The 23,415-nt window shown below is 52.9% G+C and overlaps 12 protein-coding genes and 1 non-coding gene across 13 annotated transcripts in view; 7 read left to right on the top strand and 6 right to left on the bottom strand.

The window, feature by feature from the left end:
* The window catches only part of K489DRAFT_370250 (purine and uridine phosphorylase), a gene marked incomplete at both ends in the record, with an annotated part of 3,764 nt that extends 3,015 nt beyond the window's left edge, over positions 1-749 (top strand). Inside the window, 2 exons of the mRNA XM_033603115.1 lie at positions 304-323; positions 649-749. Of these exons, the coding sequence (XP_033459634.1) occupies positions 304-323; positions 649-749 (121 nt within the window). The remainder of the gene's footprint in view (positions 1-303; positions 324-648) is intronic.
* Positions 750-1,433: 684 nt separating this feature from the next.
* Positions 1,434-2,270, bottom strand: K489DRAFT_370249 (uncharacterized protein; the record flags this gene model as incomplete). The annotated part of the gene is made up of 1 exon (XM_033603114.1): positions 1,434-2,270. The coding sequence occupies one exon, from the start codon at positions 2,268-2,270 to the stop codon at positions 1,434-1,436; it is 837 nt and encodes a 278-aa protein (XP_033459633.1).
* A 916-nt stretch (positions 2,271-3,186) lies between these two features.
* On the top strand, positions 3,187-3,630 carry K489DRAFT_318782 (uncharacterized protein; the record flags this gene model as incomplete). The annotated part of the gene is made up of 1 exon (XM_033601348.1): positions 3,187-3,630. The coding sequence occupies one exon, from the start codon at positions 3,187-3,189 to the stop codon at positions 3,628-3,630; it is 444 nt and encodes a 147-aa protein (XP_033459632.1).
* A 166-nt stretch (positions 3,631-3,796) lies between these two features.
* Positions 3,797-5,241, bottom strand: K489DRAFT_211574 (uncharacterized protein). The gene is made up of 2 exons (XM_033599656.1): positions 5,117-5,241; positions 3,797-5,052 (listed from the first exon to the last, which is right to left on the bottom strand). Exon 2 carries the CDS (start codon positions 4,929-4,931, stop codon positions 3,963-3,965), a length of 969 nt encoding a protein of 322 aa, XP_033459631.1. The 5' UTR covers positions 4,932-5,052; positions 5,117-5,241; the 3' UTR covers positions 3,797-3,962.
* A 264-nt stretch (positions 5,242-5,505) lies between these two features.
* K489DRAFT_211580 (uncharacterized protein) lies at positions 5,506-6,326 on the top strand. Its single transcript, XM_033599657.1, has one exon. The coding sequence runs from the start codon at positions 5,686-5,688 to the stop codon at positions 6,151-6,153; it is 468 nt and encodes a 155-aa protein (XP_033459630.1). The 5' UTR covers positions 5,506-5,685; the 3' UTR covers positions 6,154-6,326.
* A 173-nt stretch (positions 6,327-6,499) lies between these two features.
* On the top strand, positions 6,500-6,901 carry K489DRAFT_370245 (uncharacterized protein; the record flags this gene model as incomplete). The annotated part of the gene is made up of 1 exon (XM_033603113.1): positions 6,500-6,901. The coding sequence occupies one exon, from the start codon at positions 6,500-6,502 to the stop codon at positions 6,899-6,901; it is 402 nt and encodes a 133-aa protein (XP_033459629.1).
* Positions 6,902-7,389: 488 nt separating this feature from the next.
* On the bottom strand, positions 7,390-8,474 carry K489DRAFT_431279 (dienelactone hydrolase family protein-like protein; the record flags this gene model as incomplete). The annotated part of the gene is made up of 2 exons (XM_033608443.1): positions 7,390-7,994; positions 8,045-8,474. 2 exons carry the CDS (start codon positions 8,472-8,474, stop codon positions 7,666-7,668), a joined length of 759 nt encoding a protein of 252 aa, XP_033459628.1. The 3' UTR covers positions 7,390-7,665.
* Positions 8,475-9,345: 871 nt separating this feature from the next.
* On the top strand, positions 9,346-14,609 carry K489DRAFT_379955 (uncharacterized protein). The gene is made up of 2 exons (XM_033604776.1): positions 9,346-9,390; positions 9,466-14,609. The coding sequence occupies exons 1-2, from the start codon at positions 9,361-9,363 to the stop codon at positions 14,248-14,250; spliced, it is 4,815 nt and encodes a 1,604-aa protein (XP_033459627.1). The 5' UTR covers positions 9,346-9,360; the 3' UTR covers positions 14,251-14,609.
* On the bottom strand, positions 14,554-15,467 carry K489DRAFT_370242 (uncharacterized protein; the record flags this gene model as incomplete). Its single annotated transcript, XM_033603112.1, has 2 exons — positions 14,554-14,991; positions 15,135-15,467. The coding sequence occupies 2 exons, from the start codon at positions 15,465-15,467 to the stop codon at positions 14,554-14,556; spliced, it is 771 nt and encodes a 256-aa protein (XP_033459626.1).
* Positions 15,468-15,851: 384 nt separating this feature from the next.
* Positions 15,852-17,195, top strand: K489DRAFT_302619 (uncharacterized protein; the record flags this gene model as incomplete). The annotated part of the gene is made up of 1 exon (XM_033600458.1): positions 15,852-17,195. A coding segment is annotated over one exon (1,344 nt), but the record flags the coding sequence as incomplete, so codon positions are not given.
* Positions 17,196-17,216: 21 nt separating this feature from the next.
* K489DRAFT_379952 (PIG-X-domain-containing protein) lies at positions 17,217-19,964 on the bottom strand. The gene is made up of 4 exons (XM_033604775.1): positions 19,435-19,964; positions 19,102-19,277; positions 18,549-19,042; positions 17,217-18,485 (listed from the first exon to the last, which is right to left on the bottom strand). The coding sequence occupies exons 1-4, from the start codon at positions 19,585-19,587 to the stop codon at positions 17,662-17,664; spliced, it is 1,647 nt and encodes a 548-aa protein (XP_033459624.1). The 5' UTR covers positions 19,588-19,964; the 3' UTR covers positions 17,217-17,661.
* A 152-nt stretch (positions 19,965-20,116) lies between these two features.
* On the top strand, positions 20,117-20,234 carry K489DRAFT_t30. Its single transcript has one exon. It is a non-coding gene; the product is annotated as a tRNA-His (tRNA).
* A 319-nt stretch (positions 20,235-20,553) lies between these two features.
* Positions 20,554-23,267, bottom strand: K489DRAFT_379951 (carbohydrate-binding module family 48 protein). The gene has a single exon (XM_033604774.1). The coding sequence runs from the start codon at positions 22,915-22,917 to the stop codon at positions 20,812-20,814; it is 2,106 nt and encodes a 701-aa protein (XP_033459623.1). The 5' UTR covers positions 22,918-23,267; the 3' UTR covers positions 20,554-20,811.
* Positions 23,268-23,415: the final 148 nt, after the last annotated feature.

Below are 23,415 nucleotides of genomic sequence, written 5' to 3'. Positions count from 1 at the left end.
TGGCGGAGGCGGAGGAGATGTACATGCGGGCGCTACGCGGATGCGAGAAGCTCTCGTGGGCGTCACCGACTCGCGTAGAGTCTCTAAAGGAGTCGTTGTTGTCCGTACGCCAACAGCTGAACGGCCTTCATCACGAACACGCAAGCGACGACACGGAAGATGTGGATGGCTATCCTCCTGTCCTATCGCCACTAGCTCTACCTAGAACCGATGGAAAGAATCGCAAAGCTGTCAGCAGGGTCCTAGACAGATTGTGGAAACGCTAGAGATTGTATTGATCTCATTTCTCTCCGATATGTATAGTCATGTCGATACGAGGCAATGTAAGTAAATCGATTTGATCATCGTATTTCGACGAGAGTCAATTTCCGAGAAGAGTCAATTCCCGAGAAGATACGGAGGAGAACAATAAGTCGGAAGGGCATTCATACGTAAAATAATGCGATTTGCTTCACCTCCAAAATCGGGTGTCTCACTTTATCTGATCGATCGACTGTAGCCCACAGTGTTTTCAAGGGCACCTTGTGTGGACAAGCAGACGAAACAGGATCGCTGTAGCGCATGGCACAGTCCGCGGGACTTCCCGGCCGCTCACCTGACTCAGCAGCGGAGATTCCGAAATGATATCGTGAACCTCGCCGGCGGCAGCACTCGGCATCGCGCAAAACCCGATGAGGCCAAACGATGCTGAAGGCAGCAATAGAACGGACTCCAAGCAGCCCGCCGAGTCGAGCAACGCTGCGAGCTGACCAGAAATACACTCACACGTAGCGATTCACGAGATGACTAGGATTTTACACGAGGAAGGAATCGATCACAGCGACTGCAACACACACCCGATTGCGATGTAGAGCGGTCGATCGAAGGGTGACATCCTAAGCTACAGTGTTGATACAGCAAAGCAAATTCATATCGGTGTTGAAGAGTATTATCGATCAAAGTGTCCAATGCTGGCTCGTTACATAGGGTGGCTCGCGACGCTGGGAGGGACGTTACAGCAAGCTTCCGGATGATATGATAGCACGAAGAATGGACAATGATATAATTTCTTGGGTTTGACTGACTTTGGAGTCGCCTGTCGCTATGACTACTCAAGACCCGCCTAGGTTGCTCCTCTAACATGATGCCAGCAGACGTTTTTGATGACAATTCAACCCCAAAAATAGCCCAACCAATCTCGTATTAGTGATCTAGTGGTAAAGTACTCTAATGATACAGAAAAGCGCAAAACATCACCAGCGATCAGAGATGATAAAAAAGAAACAAGCCCAAGAAACGCATCAACGAGAGAAACGCCGGATCCGAAAGTTGCAAACAACGCCGCTCCTAATTTCCCCATAGGAGCGCTGTGGAAGTGATGATATAACGCTAGAAGAGATTGAGCAGACTTCGCGAGTAAGAAACCAAGCTAAAATCTAGCAAAGGGTACTGATTTACTCGTCGTATTCATCTGCGTCATCATAGAGCTCATCTACGTCCCCGTGAGTCTTTTCAACGTCAATCTCATCGCCGTGAGTGATGTCGCGGGCGTGTCTCTTGCCGCCCTTCTTCTTGGGTTTAGTCAGAGTCGGGATCTTACTTCCAGGTGCCGTGATCGGAGCAGGCTTGGTCGTTTCTGGAGCAGACTTGGTGTCTTGAGCGGGATTGGAGGCCGGGACGGGAATTTTGCTCTGAGGCTTGTCACCGGGAGCAGGAGTTTGAGGTTTGCTTCCAGGAGGAGTTGGAGTTTTGTCTGCGGGAGTAGGAGTTTTGGGCTTATCTCCCGGGTTTGACGGGCCAGCCGCTGGTGCCGAATCATCAAATTTGATGAACTTCCAGACACCATTCACTTTCTGCTCAACTTTGACCACCGCAGCCCAGGGTATAATGAGTTTGGCCGAGACTTCCTTTTCGTCCGCATATGGATTCTTCAACTTCTGACTCGCATAGTGCTCTGCGACACTTTCCTTATCCCCAATTTTGCTCGAGTCGAGGTGGTAGACAAACTTTCCATCTTTGAATTTTTCTTTTGCAACATTCACGTCGGTCGTGGTGGAGATGTATGCGTCCTGGATACCTCCCTTGAAAGTGTTGGTCACATGGTCTCGCAATGTGCCTTGCTTTGAAGCTGGTCTGCCATAGGCCCGAGCAAGGAAGCCGGATGGGTTATTGGCCTTGATTGACTTTGGACCACGAGTGTCGCTGCGGAACAGATCTGCTGCAGCATCGACTTGTCCCAGGAATGAGTAGATAACGCTTAAAAGCGTGAGGGTAAGAAATGAGATACGCATGATTGCTGCTCGGTACGAAAATGCAAGGAGAGAAGGTGGACGCGCGAAAGCCGGACTCCTGATTTGAGAATCAGAGAGTCGAGTTGTTCCCTTTTATTGCGGATAATTAAGAGCGGTAAATCGCTGGCATTTTATAATGTCTCCATCCTCCGTCCAAGTGGAAGGCTTCATATCCGAGAAGGGCGTTAATTTCCGATGTATCACTTGCTTCGAGTCATCTCGCCAGATGCCGCCGCGCTGCTGGGCGACAGCATCCTCTGTATCAGTCTGCTGACATCATAGCTCTGGAACAAATCCCTCTGCTCATATCAGAGATATCAGAAGATGGGGCGGAGATTCCTTCGTTTTATATGTTGAGCGCAATATCGAGATCTCCGTCAGATGTGCTTTGAATCGCTGTTTGAAGAATGTAGCAGGTCTTTCGTTTGATCCTCTCGGCGATCCCCGGGCGCCGCTGAGCGTGTGTCATGATGTGTTCGATACAAATTGCGACGATGGAATGTCAGGATCGAGGTATACTTGCGTCTTAAATGTGTTCGAGTATATTGCCGGTACAGCTTGCGTGGGAAGACATGTATGGTCGCTCGCATAGGGAAGCGCTGGAGGGCTTGAAACAAACGGCCCCAATGTCGGAGAATTTGGGCCTAACGTCAGCCCAAACGGGGTCGATGCTGCGTAATTCGAGGCCCCACAAAGCGCCCCAATTACTCTCAAACTGGCTTGTGTTTGTGATTTTCGTTTCTTTTGTGAACGTCCCGTTATAAATACGCCATGTGCTGCAATCTTACCGTAAAGCTCACACATACACCGTTCTACCCCAAATTCCGCAGACTCATTCGCGACAATCTGTATAGTCTAGATTTCCACTTAAATCAAGAATAACACTTCAATCTTCACAATGGACCGCGTTCACGAGATGCGACGTCCACAGACAGTACAATGGGACCTACCTATCAGCGACGCCGACTTCACGATTCTGAAAAAGGGCCTCAGACCAGAATCGATGGACGACAAATGGTCCGTCCATCCAACTTACCTTCAAGAGAGCAATGCGTACAGCGTCAGCTGGGCCCGAAGCTGGACCGGCTACCCGCACTACACGCTCATCATCGCGCGAAACATCTCCAGCTCCAAAGGCCCCGTCATCGAATCCATGGTCTTCGAGTCTCTCACTCGTGCGGACAATAAAATTACCGCAGAAATGGCCAAGCAAGAAGTTATCTGTCTCTCGAGAAATGTACTGGGTTGCAAAATTGCTGCCTTTCCGCCTATCGATGGCGATAAGTTCTTCGTGTATCCGTTGTCGAACGATGCGCCGACTAATGCAGCGGGCTCTGGTCAAGATGAAATTGATGAGTGATGTAACACTCCGGTGCATCATGGATACTCACTAAAAGCGACAAATTACCATTAGAAGCCCCGAACCTGTTATCAAGAGGAAGAAGAAAAGACGAAGACTGTCCCCGATCAACACGTATTCAAAGCAAGCGCCAAAGGTAAACAAAAGTAGCCCCTCTTTCAGACCAGCCGATGGCATGCACCAGTCATTTGAGCAATGCTACGAGCACGACCAGCGTGCAAAGTAGGCCTTCAAATGGTATCCTCTCTCCCGATACATGCCCGATGCACCGCTATCCCTGCATGGGTGAAATTGAGCATACGCCCGTGCGATTTGAACTGATTTCATCAGCTTCACTGGGCGTCTACACCAGTATCCTCTTCGCCTTCAGCCTCGCTGTCGCTGTCATTGGTATTTTCGTCGACCTCATCTTCTAGGGAGAAATCACGTGGATGTTTGGCTTTCTGCTTTCCCTTGGACGACTGCGTTGGCGACATGAATGAACTAGTCTTAGGTGCTTCCTTTGCGGGCGCCCCTTGACCAGCTGGGGCAGCTTGAGCTTGTCCCTTGGACGAGCCAGCTTGTGTTCCTTGATTCGATGTTACCGCCTGTGTCGGCGGCTTCGACGAATCGCTCTGTTTCTGTCCCGCCGGGTCGACTTGTTCTTCTGGGGCAGCTTGCGTCTTTTGCTTCGATGAACCGACCTGAGGCGTTTGCTTCCCCGGTGCCACCTGTGCCGGTTCCTTTGACGGATCTGTAGCGACATCTTGGTTCGCCGGCGCAGCTTGCGTCGGAGGCTTCGATGAGTCGGCCTGACTCACTTGTTGAGGTTGAGATGATCCGGCAGCGCTCGCGGGCCGCTGTAGTCCGGCTACTGACTCCTGAACCCAGCCAGTGTCCGTCTTCCTGTCCACGCGGATTACTGCTTCCCAAGGAATGAAGTTGAGGACTGAAATCTCCTGCTCCTTTTCGAATGGGTTCGTCCTTCCCGCGAAATATTCCGCAAGATCAACTTGCTTCTCCTGGATCTTGCTGTTATCGATATAGTATACCCATGGTCGCTTCCTGGCCTCACGTATGATTTTTGTCGTCGAAATATATGAATCGTATATGTCAGCCTTTCCAGATGTCGATACGTGCTGCGCCAAAGTGCCTCGCTTTGCATCCGGTTTTCCACGTGCTTTACAATGGAATCCGGGTGGGTTTTCTGCCATGATTTCGGTTGGAGGACGATTGTCGCCGCGATACACAATCGCAGCTCTAGCCTGTCCCAGCAATGGGATGACGATGCCCCAGAAGATGCAAACCGCCGAGAGACGCATTTCGGCATACGGTAAAACTCTGTGTAGTCAGATGAAGGTAAAGTTTACGACAGCTACAGGTGCTGTACCGAAATTCGGCTTTTGAGCGAGGAACGCCATCTATGTGTTTCCAAAGTCATCACTAATTCATGATCAGGACCTCAGCTTCGTCAGGTGGTGGATACCGTGTTTGATGTGACGCCTACCTCCATGCTCTCCTTCACATCCTTGCGTATGGCTAGGCGCGTCAAAGACTTTGCCGGCGTCTCGATTGCCGCGCAGACGACTTTTCGAGTAACAGCAAAATTTGCAGGACAAGAACGCTCCTCGAAGTCACCATAGTGGGTTGGCAAGAATGGGCTTCGCAAAACTTGATTATGGTTTCAACTTGTTTCGACCGTAGTTGACTAGCCATGTTTCTTGCGAGTTGGAAGCCCGAAATGAGACGTTTCAACTATATGACTGTAGTTGATTCGCGACTCATGAAGCAGGCCTCAGGTAATTGTTTGAGAGTCTATGCCGTAGTCGAGTTGGTGTTTGAACATGTGTCATCCGACTCAGCCATGTTCTGGGCTGCATGCCGCATGCAACCTTCCGCGGCAACTTTATCATTGCCTTCAGTGAAGACTTGGTCCCAATAAATTCCCGCCTTGTTATCACTTTTCAAATTCCAGCACTCCGAATATCTAGCTGCAAGTCTGTGTCAGGAAATAACTTCATTCGAATTGTAGCAAGTTATCGCTAATGCAAGAGACAGCGCACAGCACAGTCGACCATGGATTCGCCCCGAGACATAACAGTGATGGCCTATCCAGAAACGGTACACTGGAACTTGCCAATCAGTCTGCTAGATTTCGAGAAATTGAAAGACGGATTTGAGGCCCATACGATGGAGGATAAATGGGAAGTCAAGTCGACTTATTCCAAAGAAAGCAATTCGTACTGTGCGACCTGGACGCGAAGTTGGACAGATACGCCATTCTACGCCCTTGTCCTCCGACGCAATCTTTCCAAGAGTGTTGGTCCCATAATCGAGTCCGTGGTGTTTGAGTCATTCACGTATGCCGCTATCCATATCACCGCAGAAATGGCGAAGAAGGAAGTAGTTTGGCTCGCCCGAGGCGTCCTCGCATGCGACATTGAAGCGTATCCGGAGATCGACATCGACGAAGTGTTCAATTACCCTTTGCAAGATCCGACGGACACTGAACTAGCACCCGAAGAGACTGCCCCGACTAGTTAACAGGGTCTTCTGCGTGAATCAAGCGTGCTTGCTTGCACTTTCTACAGTTCAGACTCGACGCAGGCTGGCCCTCCAGCCTCCTGGCTCGTGTGGCAATGAGCCTCTCATCAATACATGAGGCTTTGGTGGGCGACGCAAGAGATACCGCCGCATCATCTGGGGTGCGCGCTGAGCACACTCGTGCAGCATTCGCGGCACTAAATGCGCCGCAGACCGCGCCGCAATTCGAGACCGATCCGCTGCGCAAAAAGGCAATCAGGCGGAGATTTTGAAGCCTTCACAGTCATATACTTTGTCTCGAAACTCCGTCGAATTGATGTCCGCCAATTGACAGTCACCTAGAGACATGTTCCGACCAACGGAAGTGCCGTCGAACCCGCCTATCAGCTTGACAGACTTCGAGAAATTCAAGGCGGGGTTCAAGCCGACGCAGCCCGAGGATGGATGGGAGATCAACTCAACCTACCTCAAGGAGAAAGATGCCTGGAGCGTCAATTGGGCGAGGATGGCTTTCGGTCATTCGCATTATGTGTTCGTGATATTACCTGCCTCGGCTCATGGAAAGGGGCTATCAATTGAATCGCTCATCTACGAATCGCGCACGGCTGCTCGTATCAACATCACAGAAGAAATGGCAATAAAAGAGGCAATATTTCGTGCGCGATATGACCTGGGATTTGAGATCGAAGCGCATCCAAACATTAGCTTTGATGAGGTGTTCCAGTACACTTTTGACATGGTGTATTGAGCATTCATACGTGGTACAAGGGCCATCAATGCGGAACTTCGCCTCTGCAAGTCGTGTGGGCTAGATAAATTCACTCAAAGAATCACGATCTCAAATACATCTCTTCCTGCCTTTCCCCTTGTTACGTACGTGGCCATCGAATGTCTATTTGAACCATTTTCTTCCTTCAGCGACGTCCTCCGGGGCCACCTGGCGGCGACATGTTTCGCCTGGCCATGGTGTATTCTAGCTTACCCACCAGCGAGTCAGACTTCGAAAATTTCAAGCTGGCAGTTCAGCCACGATGGCATGAGAATGGCACATGGGGTGAAATCTACACGACATATCTGAAATAAAGCGAGGCATACAGCGTCCTATGGATTGGAGGAGACTATGCATGTTATATATTTGTCGTGGTCCCTGAATCAGCTGAAAGCAGACCGCCGACTATCGAGTCGCTCACGTACGAGTCTCTCACTGCCTCGCAGGTCGACATCACGGAAGAGATGAGGAAGGTCGAAGCAGTCTTCCGTGCGAGAATCGATCTGCAATGCGATATTGACGTCTTTCCATACATCGATCCCGATACCATAGATCTTTACCCTAACAAGAAGACGCACCGAAAGGAGTTATTTCGGGTTATTTGGATGAGTGTATCATGAGTGTAGCTGAATCTAGATTGGAGGAGAGGCGTCGCAAGAGTTTTGTGACACCGACGCGAAAGGACATGATGAATTACTTAGCTAATTTTGACACTAAGCATTTGTTTATGATGTTGCACCACTCTATCGTATGTGTTCCGCAAACCACTCCAACGCCAGATCATAGCCACGCTGGTACTCCTTGCGCACCACAGCATCCTCCAAATCAGCGCGTGCACTCATCCAACCGTGGATTTGAGAATCGAATGTCTCAACATGCTTCGAGACCGTCAACGCGTCCCGAAACGCCTCGATATCCCCAGCTGGCTCATCCTTGCTGGCGAGCATCATCATGGGGATGGTTGTCTTGGCTGCATCACCTGCATCGACGCGGGCCGGGCTAGATTGGACACCGGCTTTCCATGGTGTGTCCGAGCCCGAAGTGAGCGAGACCATCTTACCGCCCCAGCAGACTATGATATGTCAGTACAGGATCCTCCATAGAAGTTTTCTCGACACATACATCCGATGGCGCCCCAGCCCTGCACAGATGGATACCTGGCCTTCGCCGCATCGAGAATTCGATGGATGCGAGCGATGTGCGGTTTCGCATCTGCAATCTTACCCATCCAGGATCCCAGCTTGGCTTTCTTCTCCTCATCTGGCAGGTCCATCCACTCGACCTTGGCGGCCTCGCCGTCAAAGAAGTCAGGCATGATGACGAGGTATCCTGCAGCTGCGAGGATGTCTGCGCCTTGCCAGGTGGGGTCTTGAAATCCGAAAACATCGTAAATGAAGAAAATTGCTTTGCTGGCGTCGGAAGATCCGCTGATGTAGCATGATGTATCTGCAATACTGTGTAATGTGCCTCTGGCGGAGTATTTGGAGGCTGACCGTGAGATTGGAGCGTCGCAACACGCGGCTGAGGTATGCGTGTCGTTTGTTGAGGCCATAATTGAAATTTTACTACCTGTATGTTTGGAGTAAGAATGATTCGAGACTTCTTATCAATATATACAAGAAAGTGGTGGTGGGTGCTCGTCTGTTTCTTTTGTTTCCACTGTAATACGCTTCCCAAGTTCATCTGACGTAGCCCACACTCACGGCCCGATATTCGGGTGCAGATCTCGGACACAAGCTGTAAAGTCCGGCGGCCATGATTCCATCAGGGCCGAAACGGCCCCTCACAGCGCGGAACGGAGGCCGGCCTTCGGAGACACTGCTGTATATGCGCATCAACTTCGCTGCGTTAGGCGAAATGAACCCCATCTAAGCACGTTTGCACCGGTGGACATACGTTGGCATCCATGTGGTCATCATACCCAGGCCAAGATCTCACGGCAAGACAGGACTGCGCTACATCTGTCTCGATGACCTAGATCTAGATGTTCATACATTCAGAGTGGTTGATTGAAGTTTTTGCAACCTCAGAGAATGATAGCACTTCGCGGGCGCTCTGTCTCTTGTACGTAACACCTGACCAATGCCAGGATATCTAGTAGTAACTGTTTCCACAAGAAGACCACTCACTCGCTCACTCACTCTCCCGGAATTGATTTTGTTCCGCGACAGCACGTGACATCGCGCTGACTGAGCACGCAGCGACGCGCCTTTGCCGTGCCGTTCACGCGATCGGCTCGTGGACAGACCCCTCCTTGCACAATTCAATCACATTTGTATGCACAAATCCCAAATTGTGTTCGGCTTTCAAGATTCCAAGGTTCTTATTCACAGTTTATCACAGTATGTCGCTACACAAATATGGCTTCCATAACAGAATTCAGTGTGGGTAGTGTACCTCCGGCAGAGTTGCAAAAATGTCGCGATGAATTACTGAAAATGGCAACGACCTTATCGTCGCCTTCCAAGGTTAGTTGCTGCCGCCGCCGCCCTATCTGCATTGGGCCGTCTGTGCATGTCGGCGAACTGACGCAACGATCCTAGCAAGATCGCCGTGCCGATGCGGCATCCCAGGCAAACACTCTCGCGCGACACCTCATCGTTGATATATCAGAGCAGAGTCATCATATTATCGCTGCCGATGCCGCGGGATGTAGTGTTCCTGAATTCCTGCAGGACGACACCGCCGGCGCCCCTGCAGCGACATTGTCGGCGCTGTCTCCGAAGAAATCGTCGCATCGCCAAATCTCGAAATCCGCGTTGATGGGCAACATGGCTACTCATCAACCGACTGATTCAGAAACCATTCCCCATATCAAACTCACCAAAGCGGCGACATTCAATGGCCGCGAATTCGGTGATACTCAGCCCATGGAGTCGCAAGTCTATCGCGAGTTGACTGAGTCCATCGCTAAAGCTGCCTCGTCCGAGCCGCCAGTCAACACCAACGCGACAGACACGCCTATGTTCAACCACACGGAAGATTCGCTGTTGACTGAAAGGACACCCCATACTCTACGCCAAGGTGATACGGGATTCATCGATCTGGGAGCTGCATTCCCGCCAGCGTCGCAAGGCCGCAGCTCCAATGCAGACTTCGACGATCTACTCGAGGACACAAGCCCGCAGACTCAATTCCAAATCCCAGGGCGGCCGACGTTGCCCGTGACGCCGACAGTGGCTGGTCATAAACATGGTCGAGATGGAGAACTTTTGCCTTCCACCGCCTCTAGAACCCCCGCCTACTCGCAGCTATTCGCGGGTCAGCTCGGCGCGCCATTGCTATCTGCCACGCAGCTCTTCAATCAAACACAGGCGCCTTCATCGCCTCTCGCCGACGGTCTTCGTTCCGATCCCGTAGTATCACGTCCTTCTCCAAATCTTCACAATGTCGAAGTGACGTCTCCTCCTACGGTCGCGTTCTCCTCGCCTGTCGCCACGATGAATGTCCGGCCTAATACCTCCTCTGGCGAACCTCGGGAGACATACACGAGCATGCGCGAATCGCAGGAACGCCGGGCGGCACGGCTCAGAGAAGAACTGGGCCTTCCTGGAGTCGCTGAAGAGGAGGACGAGGAGGAAGATTTATTCGAATTGGGACAACCGCTCGGGGCAGGACGAGGCTTGCGGAGGGCGTTGAGCGCTCAGCCAATGCAAGATACATTAATGAGACGGGCGTCGTCAAAATTGGAGACGCCACATCACTTGCGACGGAAATCGGGGTCAATGGTTGATCTAGTGACTCCCGGGACTACACGGCGTGGTGAGAAGATCGATTTCGAAGAGGACGATGAAATTCTATCAGCGGAAGACGATGCTGGGGTGGAGGGACCTGATACTGCCATGGCCGATCCGGAGCAGGAAGGAGGTGAAGAGGGGGGAGAAGGTGACAACGTGGGAGATGAAGTCTACGAGAGTGATGCGAATGACGAGTATGATGAGCTTGGACAGACCGTGCTTCGGAGTCAGAGTAATATGCCAGACGAAGATGATCCTGTGTCCGACGATGGCGACGACAGGCCCAGTGACGACGAGGCAGAAGCTGAAGAAGCGGACGAGGAGGCCCACGAAGAGTCGGCTAAGGGTGAAACAAAGGACGACGAAGCATTGCAAGCGCAAATTCAAAGTGAGCATGTGCAAAGCCAAGGAGCAGCCGGGAATGATCTGTCAGATGGTCCCCTGCCAGCGGGTACGCAGAGGTCGGCAATAGCAGATTCACAGCCGAAGTCAAGTCGGAAGCAGCGACGGCAGGCTCTACCTCCCTCGGGACCAAACTCTTCCATTACTTCATTCATCCCTGGCTCGCAATACGCCGGAAGAACCAGTCAGGAGCTGGCCTTCATCCGGCGTGTCCATAGCGACAGCCAAGCTGTCAGCAGCGCAGATAGAGTGCCTAGCAGTCCTCCGCCGATGCCCAGCCTTAGTGGAGCAGGCATTAGTCATGGTTCTGTAGCAAACCAAGACAAGCTCCCGACCTCGAAGATCTCACAGCAGCTAGGAGCAGGAACTGTTGGACAAGATTCGCGGAATGACAGGAACGAAATCCCGGAGAGCGAATACACCGATCACGAGAATACTGACAAACGTCACCAAGCTATCGCCAACGATAACTTGCACTCAATGCAGGAGGGCAGTCACAGCAACAACAACAACATACTGTTCTCCACGGCTCGTACGCATGTGACCTCCCCAAGTCCTTCGCCAACAAAGCTTGCAGGCCGGACAATGCCGACAATTTTCTCCGCCAGTCAGATCAGCAGACCCAGTCAATTCTCCCCGCGCAAGGCGGCTGGCGTACGTCGTTTCGGCGACACCATGACGGAGGATCTCATACCCATGAACAATTCTGGTGAGACGTATGATGCGATGACCTCGATTATGAACGGTGTGTTGGGCGAAGATCATGATATGTTCGCCGCGATAGCAGATTCGCCGGTCAAGAAGAAACCAGTCAGGCGGCCTTTTTCGAAGATCTCACAGGAGATTCCGTCCTCCGTATCAGAGGTCGTGGGTGTTCCACAAGAGCGTGTTGCCGAAGTACCGGCTGCCAGTGCATCTCAGAGTCGTGTTGAGCAGCCTGCGTCAACGGCAGAGGAAGCATCAAGTCCTGTTCGTCCAACATCAAAGAGGAGAAAACCAGTACCTCGCGTGCCATCATCCTCGCTCAGCAGTGCGCCCATGGAGATCGATGAAACTGTCATCGAGGATGTTGCGCCCACAGACCACGTTGAGACTACGACTCCCAAGGCAAGCACTTCCGCACAGAGAAGTGGGCAACAGGGTGTATTCTCTCCTCCTAGTCCCGAGATGGCAGCGGTAGAAGAACATCAGCCCGGAACAACTCCCAATAGCGTCAAGAAAAGGGAGGACGCGGGTGCGCGGGCAGTCTCACAACTACTCTCATCGAGAAACCGCAAGCTCCCGCCCGCAACGAAGAAATTGAAGGCGATGAAATATGGCCATGCAGCTACAGAAAAGGCGAAGGGCAAGGCCGCAGCGACAAAGCAAACTAAAGCGGCAAGAATCCAGACTCTTCGACCCACGGTTGAGCATTGGGGGGATGAAGCGGAAGCGATGGAATTGGATGTGCCTCTGCCTGCGGTTGCTGACGAGGAGCATATTCCAGCTGACACTTCCAAAATCACGGGTGTTGTCGATGAGCCCGGTGAACACACTGATGAGGATGCAACAAATGCGGTGCTGGCCCCTCGACGGATGTTCGCACTCTTCATGGGCAGTCTGAACAATTACTATCCTGCGACCTGGATCGCCACTTCGATCGACGGCTTTAACCATCAGGTCAAATTCGATGATTTGACAGTCACCACTGTCTCTGCCAAACAATCCTGCCGTCTGGATCTACGAGTTGGCGATGCGGTGAAGGTCGATCTGCCGAACATGCGAAAACAGTCCTGGACCGTAGTTGAGCTCGTCAAACCCTCCGCTTCCGCGCAAACAGATGGTTTCACCACCGACATCTTTGGTCACACTCACGTCAAAGTGCAGGCAAGAGCCCCTCGGAATAGCCTATCTAACACTCACGAGGCTCTTCAAGATCAGGGGGTTATTGAGGAAGTTCCCATTACCTTCATTTATCTCACCCTGACCATGTGGACACCATTTCAAGATCGGCCATTCCAGATCCCTCAAATGGACAAGCCCACCTCACGAATGGAGACGCCCTCCGCCACTAGCATCAACACGCCTTCGGCAAGGAATACCCCGTCTGCTTCCCGTCTCGCTCGCACACGCGTGCCTACAATCAAAGCAAAAGACAAGCTCGCATATCTGCCGCGTGACGAGCCCATCAGTTTTCCAGTTCAATCCGGCGGGACCAGCGTCTTCAGCGGAATGGCGTTTGCCATTTCATACATAGCCTCCGACGCATCTACCGAAAAGGCCGAAGTCATACGTCTGATCGAATCAGGTGGAGGCAAAGTCCTTGAAGATGGTTTTGAGGAGCTGTTCCTACTTCCATCGGATGGCATGGATATGACTAAGGCTCATCAGAAACGGGCATCCATATCTGCTACGAACAAACACGAACTAGAAGCAAGTGCTGCAGATCTACAAGCCGAGGACGGCCTCTGCCTGCGTCCTGAGTTCCAAGGGCTAGGCTTCGTCGCGCTCATCGCAGACCAACACAGCCGTCGCGCGAAATACATGCAAGCCCTGGCTCTCAACCTACCCACCCTCGCGGGCCGCTGGATCCTCGACTCATGCAATTCCACCCTCAACACCACCCTCGACTCCACTACTTCCTCTCCCATCCCTCTCCCCTGGTCCCGATACCTCCTCGCCTCAGGCGAAAGCAATTTCCTCTCGGGCGCCGTCCGCTCACGCACGCTCACGCCATATCTACCCAGCGATATCCCCAAAGCAAATCTCGCATCCGCCATCGCTCGCCGGAACCGCCTTTTGAGAAATGAGGGCCTCCTCATGGTTGCGCCTAAGAAAGGCACTGCCAACTGGGAGAAGAGAAAGACCTTTGTCTTCCTTACGCTAGCTCTGGGAGCGGGCAGGGTCAAGCGGGTTGCCGATGTCAAGGAGGCGAAAGCGCTCCTTGATGAAGATGACGACGACGCTGAGTGGAAGTGGGTTTATGTCGATAGTGCGATGGGTGAGGCGAGCAGGGTTTTGTTCGGGAAGGATTTCGCCGGTGCTGCTGGCGGCGCTGGACAGGGCAAGAAGAGGAAGAGAGCGGGCAATGATGGCGCTGCGGGTGTTGGGAAAGAGGGCAATCTGATGTCGTGTTCCGATGGCAGGGTCAAGTTGGTCAACGATGAGTTTGTGGTGCAGAGTTTGATTTTGGGAGATCTGGTGGAGTAGCGACATCATTTGCTGTTCATCGGTGTTATGTTCAGGAGGCTTCCCAGTGGAATCGGTGTTGTATCATAAAGCATCGTTACTTGCTGTCCGAGGCAGCAGGAATGATTGGCCGGCCTTTCAAAGTAGTAATAACTGGTCGACTGCGGGGGCAAAAGACCCGTGAGCTTCCTTACTGATACATTTCCTCATCGCTTGCTCTATCTATACAAGGAAGATGCAATAATACAACAGTTTGAACAGTGGCCGTCATGCCTTGACGCTCTGGCTATACACATTCTCCATTATTACTCCAGGTGACAATCATCATCTCAAACCCAAAGGCCGTATTATCCTCTCCCTCACCACCCTCGTCGCGATCTCTCCGCCCTGCTTCAGCACTAATGCACCCACCATGCTATACATCGCGTGTGCCATGATAAGGTCCTGTCCCGAAGACTCGAGACTATCCGATTTACGCGGCTTCCACCGGACGGCTTGAGGGATCTTATATGTGTCAGCCAATCTCGCGAGCCGGGATTTCTCCAGAATGGAAGATTTGGCTCCTTCCGAGACGTTCTCGAGACCGTGGAGGGCCGGGTGTGAAAAGACGTCTTCGATTGGCGCGTCCCGGGTGCTGGTGTTGGGTCGGCTGAGGAGCGCGAGGCTGACGTGCCAGTCCACGAGACGTTTGCCTAGGAAGGCGAGGCGGTCGTTGAATCCCTGGGCGCCGTGTTCGAAGGATTTATGGGTGAGGGAGATCCACTGCGAGAAGGGGAAGTTGAAATTAGCATAGGACAGATTATTTCTCCATTGACGAGTTCGACTTCGACAAACGAATTCTCCCGGTCACGCAGACTTTGCTAATTTATTTTTTGCCGACGAGATGAGTCTGAAGAGGAACATACCTTTGTCTCATTGTCCAGCAGTTCGCTCCCTCTCATATTCCCACCAGCATTCCCCACGAAATTATCATATGCCTGATCCACAATTTCCTGTTTGTTGTTCACACTCCACTGAGGCTGATTTGGAATTGGTCGCATGCGGATAGGCATCCTCATCCGTGGCGGAGTCTTTTGCCATCGTGGGAGGTCCGCAGCGACATCACGAAGCGCATCATGTTCTTGTTGCTGCCGGAGCACAGCGCTGTTCGCCAATGTACGGATCGCATTAGGTGATGTTCGTGATCGGATTGATCGTGCGCAGCTCGCGCAGATGAACGACGGTCGTGCGGGATTCATTGTAAGGACGGTGGTGATGATTGTGATGGTGAATGATCGCAATGGTGAGCACGAGACTTGGGAATGTCAATGTTAGGGATTAATTTTGTACGGCGAACCATACGGTTGCTGTCTTGCGGAGTTTGGACCTTGGCTTCCCCGAGCTGACCATTGTTCGCTGGACGAATCGTGGTGTCAATGCTAGTCACCATTGTTATTGCTTCTATTATAAACACCGGTGATGAATATCCTCATATCTGTGAAGTTAGATATTGAGATATTGGGTTTCTTTGAGTGATTTCGCAGCCAATTTGGATGCTTGCCTTGTGAAGCGGCGACTGGCTTGGACAACCACATTCATTAGTGACAACTAGCGGCACGGAATAACGAGATCACCATACAACGAAAAGGACAATGTCGGCAACAACTTCATTAAAAGACAAGTTGACCAGTGCATTACCTTCGGGGTTTCAATGCAAAATTCGATACATTCGTACTCAAGCCAAAGACTGCGATGCTTTATTTCCAGCATTTCCAGGTGGTCAGCCTGAACGGACACGGTTGACCAGTCATCTCTTGACCGTCAGCGTGGATCCTGCCAATGTCCCATCAAACAGCCCTCCAATACCTGCTGGCTCCGCCGATGTTCTCAGCTTTGCGATCGAGGTGTTTGTGTATACAACGAAATACCTGACGACCATATTTGTTAGCAAGATCGATTCGACGTCGTACATTCCTCGACAACGGCCGTCACCGATTCAAAGGACGGTGACGGCGTTTCTGGAGTGGCTGAAGGACTCTCAATTGCAGAAGTTTCCTACTCGAAAAGTCGTCATCTCGCTGTTCGCGCGAGCACAAGCTCAATACATTTTCCCGGGATCATCAGATGATCGAGGAGGCGCGAAATATAACAAACACGTGCTGGACGATCGACAATTGATCAAATGGTGGGTTCGTACCATTGATCCGATCATTTCAAATTCAAAATCTTCGGAGACGACATATCAAGGTCATTTGACGGTACCAGGCTACGAGGGCAACGAGTTGAAACGATCGTTCACACCAACATCTGCAGACCCTACCAAACCGAATTGGCTGCCTGGCAATCCTCTCGTTGAACTGGCGCGAGCTCGTGGACTGCCTGAGCACGCTCCTACTCGATGTCTCTTGCCACGTTTCCCCGACGATCCCAAGGCTCGATTTGTACTAGAGCTAGATGAAGAGGTCGGTCTGTCTCAGGAGTCCCAAGCGACCACAGCAAGTCCGTCCAAACGCAAAGGCCGATGGACGTCAGTACGTGATTTGAAGAGTTTCTGGGACGCGATGGAGTTTCGACAAGAATGTTCATCAGGGCGAGTTGTGGGCTTTCTCTGGCTCGTTATCACGCCTCCGGGAAGTGACGATGTAGAGATCGATGAAACGGAGCCATCCAGCCAGATCTCCCTCGCAGATATGCTGGATGGATCGGCCGAGAAAGAAGAAAATCAACCCAAACAGCCATCACGAGATCAATCCAAGAAGAAAAGGCCACTGACCGGACCCATCGTTCCGCGTCCGCCCCGTCTGAAGGGTGGATCTTCTAACCTGTCACAATCTTCGAACAGGTCCACAGTAGGCAAATTGGATCTTGTCCGTGGCCTCGTCGTCACCAAAGATGGCTACGACAAAGCTGTACAGACTCTCTTGAGTCTCGACTTTGCCAATCTTCCTATCGCTGTCAAATCGACGAAGAAATGGATCTTCGAAGTCTCTAGCATCTGTGGCCTTGACGCGGGGGAGGATTTCAGTATATCCATCACAGGAACATCGCCGGTGGAAATCACAGTCGTGGCAGGTACGCATTCGTCGACGACGACAGAAGGCAGTGGTAGTGGAGGCGGCGGGCCGGTAGTAAACGATCTTGCAGGGATGGTCAGGAAGAAACGTAGTGCGACAACGACTGTGGACGGGCTCTCGACTGGTGAGCAAACGGGTGCGAATAGTGAAACGCCAGGGGTGAATGTTTTGGGTAGCAACACGATCAGGAAAAAGGCCAAACCTTCAGCATAGTACGGAATTGCAAATCAGGTTAGGGTTGATGTACAATTGTATTATCCTACGAAAAGCAAGATGCATTTCGCAACGGTCCGCGATGAGATGACGGACAAAGAGTCCACCCACCATCTGTTTTAGTACAGAGTGCACGCAACTCCTTGTCACCGTGCAAACACTGCCATCACTGCACTTTCTTCTCGTCCTTTTTCTTCGCCTCAGCACTCTTCGCTGCACCAGCGCCCGCGAACAACAACCTCGAGCAGATCCACAAAAACCCCACCAGCACGACGGCTGCCGTCGCAACAGTCACCCACTCCGCCTTCTCGGCGTCCAACGTCGGCACCTCCAGGCTCTCCATCAACTTCACGCCGCGATGGTCGCCAGATCTCGCTACTTCCCTGCCAGGCGCCGGCGGGACGTGGTAGTACAGCGTATCCGGCGCGAACAGGCCGTCGTACCCGAGGTCCCTGCGATCGAAGGGGTTGCGGACGAGGTTGAGACCCGCCTGGGCGTCGCCGCAGGCCCAGAAGACGGTCGGCCAGGGGATCTCCACGGTGCTGCGGCGCTGGCCGTGCTCTGGTTGAGAGGGGAAGGTCATGTAGCGGAGGTGGGTGGGGATGGTGACGGTCCAGTCTTGGTCGGTGGCTGTGGTGTTGGGGTAGGCGAGCGTGAAGAGCGCACTGGAGCCCCAGGTTGGGATCGCCCAGTCGGGAGCTTCGAGGTCCTCTTCTCCTGAGAGGGACTTGAGATCGATGAGGTTCTGGGAGGAGAGGACGAGCGGGTCGGAGAATTGGTAGCGGTCGATGAAGAGGGACGATGGGAGGGTCCAGTGAGCGTGGAGGCTGCAGGACGATGGCTCTGAGGATTGCGGTGGGACGAGAGTATCGGCAGGGAAGGTCAGAGAGAGCTTAGGATGCAGTCCAGTGGGTTTCTGGAATTGTGCGGTGTAGTGCACGCCGCGCTGCGTTGGGTGGTGACGAGCTGGGAAGGAAAAGAGTGTGCCGCCTATGTGTTGGAAGATGTCAGTCGTTGCGAATCTTTTCTTTTACGAATCGGTCAGGAACGTACTGGCATGATCGACCTCGCCGACCAAGGTCAAGAGCCCCCCAACGGAGAGTTCTTCCGGGTTTTTGGCCGTTTGTGGCTCCAACACGCCGATCTCGAGAGAAGTCCCTGTTGGCGGCTTTTCCGCCTTATGAAGCGGATACTTTGGTCGCTCGGTCAATTCACGGAGATCATGGGAAGTCCAAAACGCCGTCACCAGCATGAGATTCGCACTGGCGTCGTAGTCGATATCGAGGTGCCGCGCGTACGAAGCGGTCGAGAAGATGTCACATAAGGTCTCGATTGTCGGATTCTGTGCTCTTGTGAAGCAGAGGTGTTCACGGACAATTTCGAAAGCGGGTGAAGAGTGAACGAGATTATGGTAGAACTGCTGAGACAGCAAACGACCTGATCGTTTGTACAAGGTGGCAAGCTCGGTGAAAGTCTTGCCCTCGCTACCCGGGAGGCATTTCGCGCTCGAGTCCAATAATGGTCGAAGGGCTGCGCACAGGATCTCACTTTGTTGCCAGCACTAGTCAGAAGTCAAACGCGATTTTATAAATCAAAAATAGCTCACCTCGCATGATCAGCATCGCGATTAGTCTCGAGTCGCGGAGTAAAGAAGATATGCAGACCCGGTGGCAGTCGTGCCACTACGGGAGTGTTCACTTGCGATGACTGGACCTCTGCATCGTCTCGCGGCGATTCGAAGCGAATGTGGAGATCATCGAAATAAGCCAACGCTTTGTGGAACTAAAAAGAAAAGCGCAGAGACCGGTCAGCCATTTGTGAGGAGAATCAACAGCTCTTGGGTTTATCGATATCTGACGAGCTTGGGGGAGATCGATTGGTACACTCCGCGAGAAGCACTGATCCAACACGGACGGGAGAAAAAAAAGCAGGACAGTACCTTCTCCGGCAAATCCGTCACGTTTAAAGTCATCCTCCTCTCCACGGCGGCATCTTTATGGCGTGAGAATTCGAGCGTCGAAGCGGTGACGACGACGTCTTCCTTGGTGAGGCCGCTGTTGGGAGGTAAAAGGAAAGTCCGACGTTCTTTCATGGTTTCCCCTTCTCTCTGTGTCTCTCACTCTCTCACTCGTTCCGCTGCTTTGCGAAGTTAATATGAAGGTATTCTGGGCTTGGAGATTGCGATTGAATCGTTATCGGATGAGGATGTTGTGCTTGTTTGACTTTTGCGTGGGGTCCGTCGTTTCGATGGAAACAATGTTACAGGGACGAAGGGCTGCTTTCCTCTGATGCTGTTGGATCAGTCGGTCGGCTTTCCCTCCCTTTGTTCTGAAATGAGGTCTGTTGCCGATTCAATTCGATGCGATGCGATGCGAAGTGATGAGGCTGCCTGCTTCAAGCTCCAACCTCAATATGTGATTACTTGACGGTCAAAGAAACTTCTTGCTCGCAGACAATCCCAAGGAAAACCAAAACGCAGAGACCAGCATCGATCAACACTTCAAGAGAGATGTGGTCAACCCACACGTTGTCCTCTTCGGGGGCATCGCGCGCACCGTTTCAGCTCGTAGATTCAATTTGATATACGCACAAATTTCAGCACAGACATCCTACTAAGGTAGGGTGGTATGGTCTAGTGGTATGACGACACGTTGTGGCTGCTTACAGCCCTACAATCCTGTTCCCAGGAGGCGTATCATCACCTCCGTGTTAGCGTGGGTTCGATTCCCGCTACCGCCAAAAATTGGTTCGATTCCAATGAACGGTGCATGACGAAAAGTCATGACTCTCTTTTTTGGAGTTTTTTGGTGGTTTTTCATGCTAATGGAATGACGGTGGAGAAAATGGAGGATAGAGTGTACATCAATTAGGCTTTGAGGAGACCATCGATGAGATGGGACTCCCCAAGTGTAGTATCATTCATTTTTGTACAGAGCGTGCTGATAAAGCGGGAAAAGTGTGAAGCTCATTTCTCATCTACCATAACATTTCGTGAAACGCTCGCCAAAACATCATCATCATCATCTGTAAGAAAGCAAAACGTATGCAACGAAAGGGGACCCCATCTCCACCTCGACGATGCAAGACATCCGCTGATGTTCTCATTCGTCGGGTCGTGATCCCCCTCTCATCCCTGGCTGCTGCTAGGTTTATACATCATCGTGGTCAAATACTGCAGCAAAACTCGTCAGCCGGATGAAAGCCCCCAACGGAAGAAATAACGAGCCAGCCAGGAACAGGAAAGAGGAAGAAGAAGAAAAAGGGAGAGGAAGCAAAGAGGGGGGTAACAAAAAAAAGAAAGAGACTGAAAGATGAGTCAACGTACCTTCCGCTTGTACCTCGTCGTCGCCGAGATGGCCAGGACGCCGCCCTTGATGCTGCTGGTCGCGAGGTGGTTGATGACGGTGTGGTTGGGGATGACCAGGACCGAGGCGTCGTCCTTCTGCGGGGTGCCCGCGTTGAGGATGGACTTCCCGAGGAACATGGGGAGGGTCGGCGGCGGGGGGAGGGTCGGCAGCACGCGCGAGGCGCGGAGGAAGCGGTCGTCGTGCGGCGTGTTGTAGCGGTCCAGGTCGATCAGGTAGGAGGGGATGGTGGTCGTGTAGCTGTGGCGCGGCAGGGGGACGGTTTTGAGCTTTTGCGGTTCCGGGGAGGGGTCGCGTTTGGATTGGGAGGGCGGTTGTTGGAATTGCGGTTGTTGGGCGACGGCGGCGGCTTGTTGCTGCTGCTGCTGCTGTTGCTGCTGTTGCTGCTGGGCGGCGGCGCGGGAGGAGAGGGAGGTTGAGGGGGCGGGTGGTGGGCGTTTCGGGACGGAGCCGGGGACGATGAGGCCCGGGGGGGTGGTGGTGCTTTCGACTTTGTTTGCGTTTGCGCCTCGGATGGGGATGGGTTCCGCTGGAGCCACCGGCACTGGGGTGGTAGGTTCCGATACTTCGGGCGCAGCGACTTCATAATAATTCACGAGGGAGTTGCTCCAGTCGACGGTGGTCGGCATATCCGGGTTCGTGACCATTTCACCATCCACCAAGAATTTGATATGATGTGTTCCTGGCGGCAAGGGGAGGATCGCGGAATATCCGCGACCGTTCGGGTTGGGGTGTAATTTGATCTTTTTATCCCAGGCGCAAAATGTGCCCGTCACGTAAATCTTCTCGCCGGGCGCGTTCCACTCCATTCGGGTGGGGATGCGCGGTTGTAACGACTGGGAGGTCTCGGCGACAAAGGTGTCGTTGTCGCCATCCTCGTCCTCATCGGCATTGGAGCTGAGAACGCTGCCGCGGCTCACCAGGATGTGCCCTGTCGCATCACCGTGGACGAGCCCGTCGTTGATATCCTGTGGTGTGATGATCGGCGATCCAGGCGTGTAGAGCTCTTCTTCGATAGGCAGCGGCAACCGCGGCGGCCGACTGTAATCAGGCGCGGGTAAGCCATAGGGCGATTCTGAGTAGCCCGGTGTGGTGGGCTCCATTGTGTGTTGGTTTTCTTCGTCCAGCTTCGACGAAGAAGGTATCTGTGTCTGAGGCTGCGGAATGTCGACCGGTTGCGCCGGTGTGGAAGACCTCGTCGCAGGCGCACTGCCCGGTAGCGACGAGGATGGTGGTGGTGCGACGGGATCGACGTATGGAGATTTATTTATGGCCCGCTTGGGGAAATCGTTGCCCAAACCCGCAGCGGCGGTGGTGCTCTCCAATGCAGTGACCTTCGGAGTCGCTAAGGTGATAGAACGCGGCCGGGCAATTCGAGGACGATTCGGACTGGCCGATGTGACATGGGCGTGTGCATGTTCAATCGAAGTCCAAGTGGGCGCGGCGGTGGTGGTGGTAGAATTGATGATGCTGGTCGCGGGGTTGAGGGGCGTCAGTGGTGGTGGTGGTGGTGGTGCGGGTGACGAGGTGGAGAAGGGAGAATTGTATGGGCCAGCGGCGGAGGAAGCGGAGGCGGAGGTGGCCGCTGCTGTTGTTGAAGTCGCTGATGAGGCGGCGGCTGCTGTTGGGGCTTTGCGGGTGGGAACTGTCTCGCGCGAGGACTTGGTCGTGCCTGGTATGGTGGGCGATGGCGATGCTGCTGCTGCTGCTGTTGCTGCATCTGCTCCTTGCGACGACGAGGATCCCGGGCGGAGCTGATAATGTCCGCTGAGACGGTGGAGATGTTGTTGAGCGGAGGTGGGATTGCTATTGGGATGATTGTGGTGATTACCGCCGCTGCTGCTGTTGCTGTTGTGTTGTACGATTCCCACGGCCCGACTGCGATCGGGGGGGGATTGCTGTGGAGTCGAGGAAGCCAGCGTCGTCGGCTGGAAAGGTCCACTATTCCCACCATTCCCACTACCACCACCACCACCAGTACCACCGCCGCCGCCGCCGCCGTCACCACCACCTCCTCCAGGCGGACGAGCCTCGTCGGTGGATTGATTGTTGCCCATGATGGATTGGAGAGCGGTGAGTCCACGGGCGGAAGGGGAGTGCACGATTTGCCTGACGAGAGCTGCCCTCGTTTCCGCAGGCTGCGATGTGAGTGCGAGAGAGTGTAATGACAATAGGTAGGTGAGGTATGATGAACGGCCGACGATGAACTCAGTTGTAGGCGGGAGACCTGCAATGGACGCAACGCAACGCAGTACAGCACAGGAAGTAGCAGGTGACGGATATGGGAGGGAATGTGAAACGAATGATTACCTAGGAATGTGAGGCGATACGCTACATACCACCCAGGTAGTATTATATCATGCCGGTTCCCAGGCCAGGCCAGGGAGGTGGTGATCCCAACTCTCTCTCTCTGGGGAGAAAGACGACTGCGCGCGTGAGTGCTCGCTCCTCACCACTAGACGGCAACGTAATCGGCAGAATGTCATATACTGTTACAGGCATGGCAGCATTCCAAGGTTTGTTCCTTTCGTAATTTTCATGTGGTTCCAAGGTTC

The sequence above is a fragment of the Dissoconium aciculare genome, assembly GCF_010015565.1.
Source record: "Dissoconium aciculare CBS 342.82 unplaced genomic scaffold K489scaffold_6, whole genome shotgun sequence".
Taxonomy (NCBI): domain Eukaryota; kingdom Fungi; phylum Ascomycota; class Dothideomycetes; order Mycosphaerellales; family Dissoconiaceae; genus Dissoconium; species Dissoconium aciculare.
Note: the sequence above shows the minus strand (reverse complement) of the source record. Positions and strands in the feature narration are given on the sequence as shown.

Bases quoted from the DNA above. Each gene is read 5' to 3' on its own strand.
- K489DRAFT_211580 (XM_033599657.1), top strand. From the start codon at position 5,686: ATGGATTCGCCCCGAGACATAACAGTGATGGCCTATCCAGAAACGGTA.
- K489DRAFT_211574 (XM_033599656.1), bottom strand. From the start codon at position 4,931: ATGCGTCTCTCGGCGGTTTGCATCTTCTGGGGCATCGTCATCCCATTG.
- K489DRAFT_379952 (XM_033604775.1), bottom strand. From the start codon at position 19,587: ATGAAAGAACGTCGGACTTTCCTTTTACCTCCCAACAGCGGCCTCACC. The intron at 19,278-19,434 runs GTACTGTCCTGC...TTTTCTTTTTAG, and splicing joins TGACGGATTTGCCGGAGAAG to TTCCACAAAGCGTTGGCTTA. The intron at 18,486-18,548 runs GTACGTTCCTGA...TCCAACACATAG, and splicing joins CGGCGAGGTCGATCATGCCA to GCGGCACACTCTTTTCCTTC.
- K489DRAFT_379951 (XM_033604774.1), bottom strand. From the start codon at position 22,917: ATGGGCAACAATCAATCCACCGACGAGGCTCGTCCGCCTGGAGGAGGT.
- K489DRAFT_379955 (XM_033604776.1), top strand. From the start codon at position 9,361: ATGGCAACGACCTTATCGTCGCCTTCCAAG. The intron at 9,391-9,465 runs GTTAGTTGCTGC...CAACGATCCTAG, and splicing joins CCTTATCGTCGCCTTCCAAG to CAAGATCGCCGTGCCGATGC.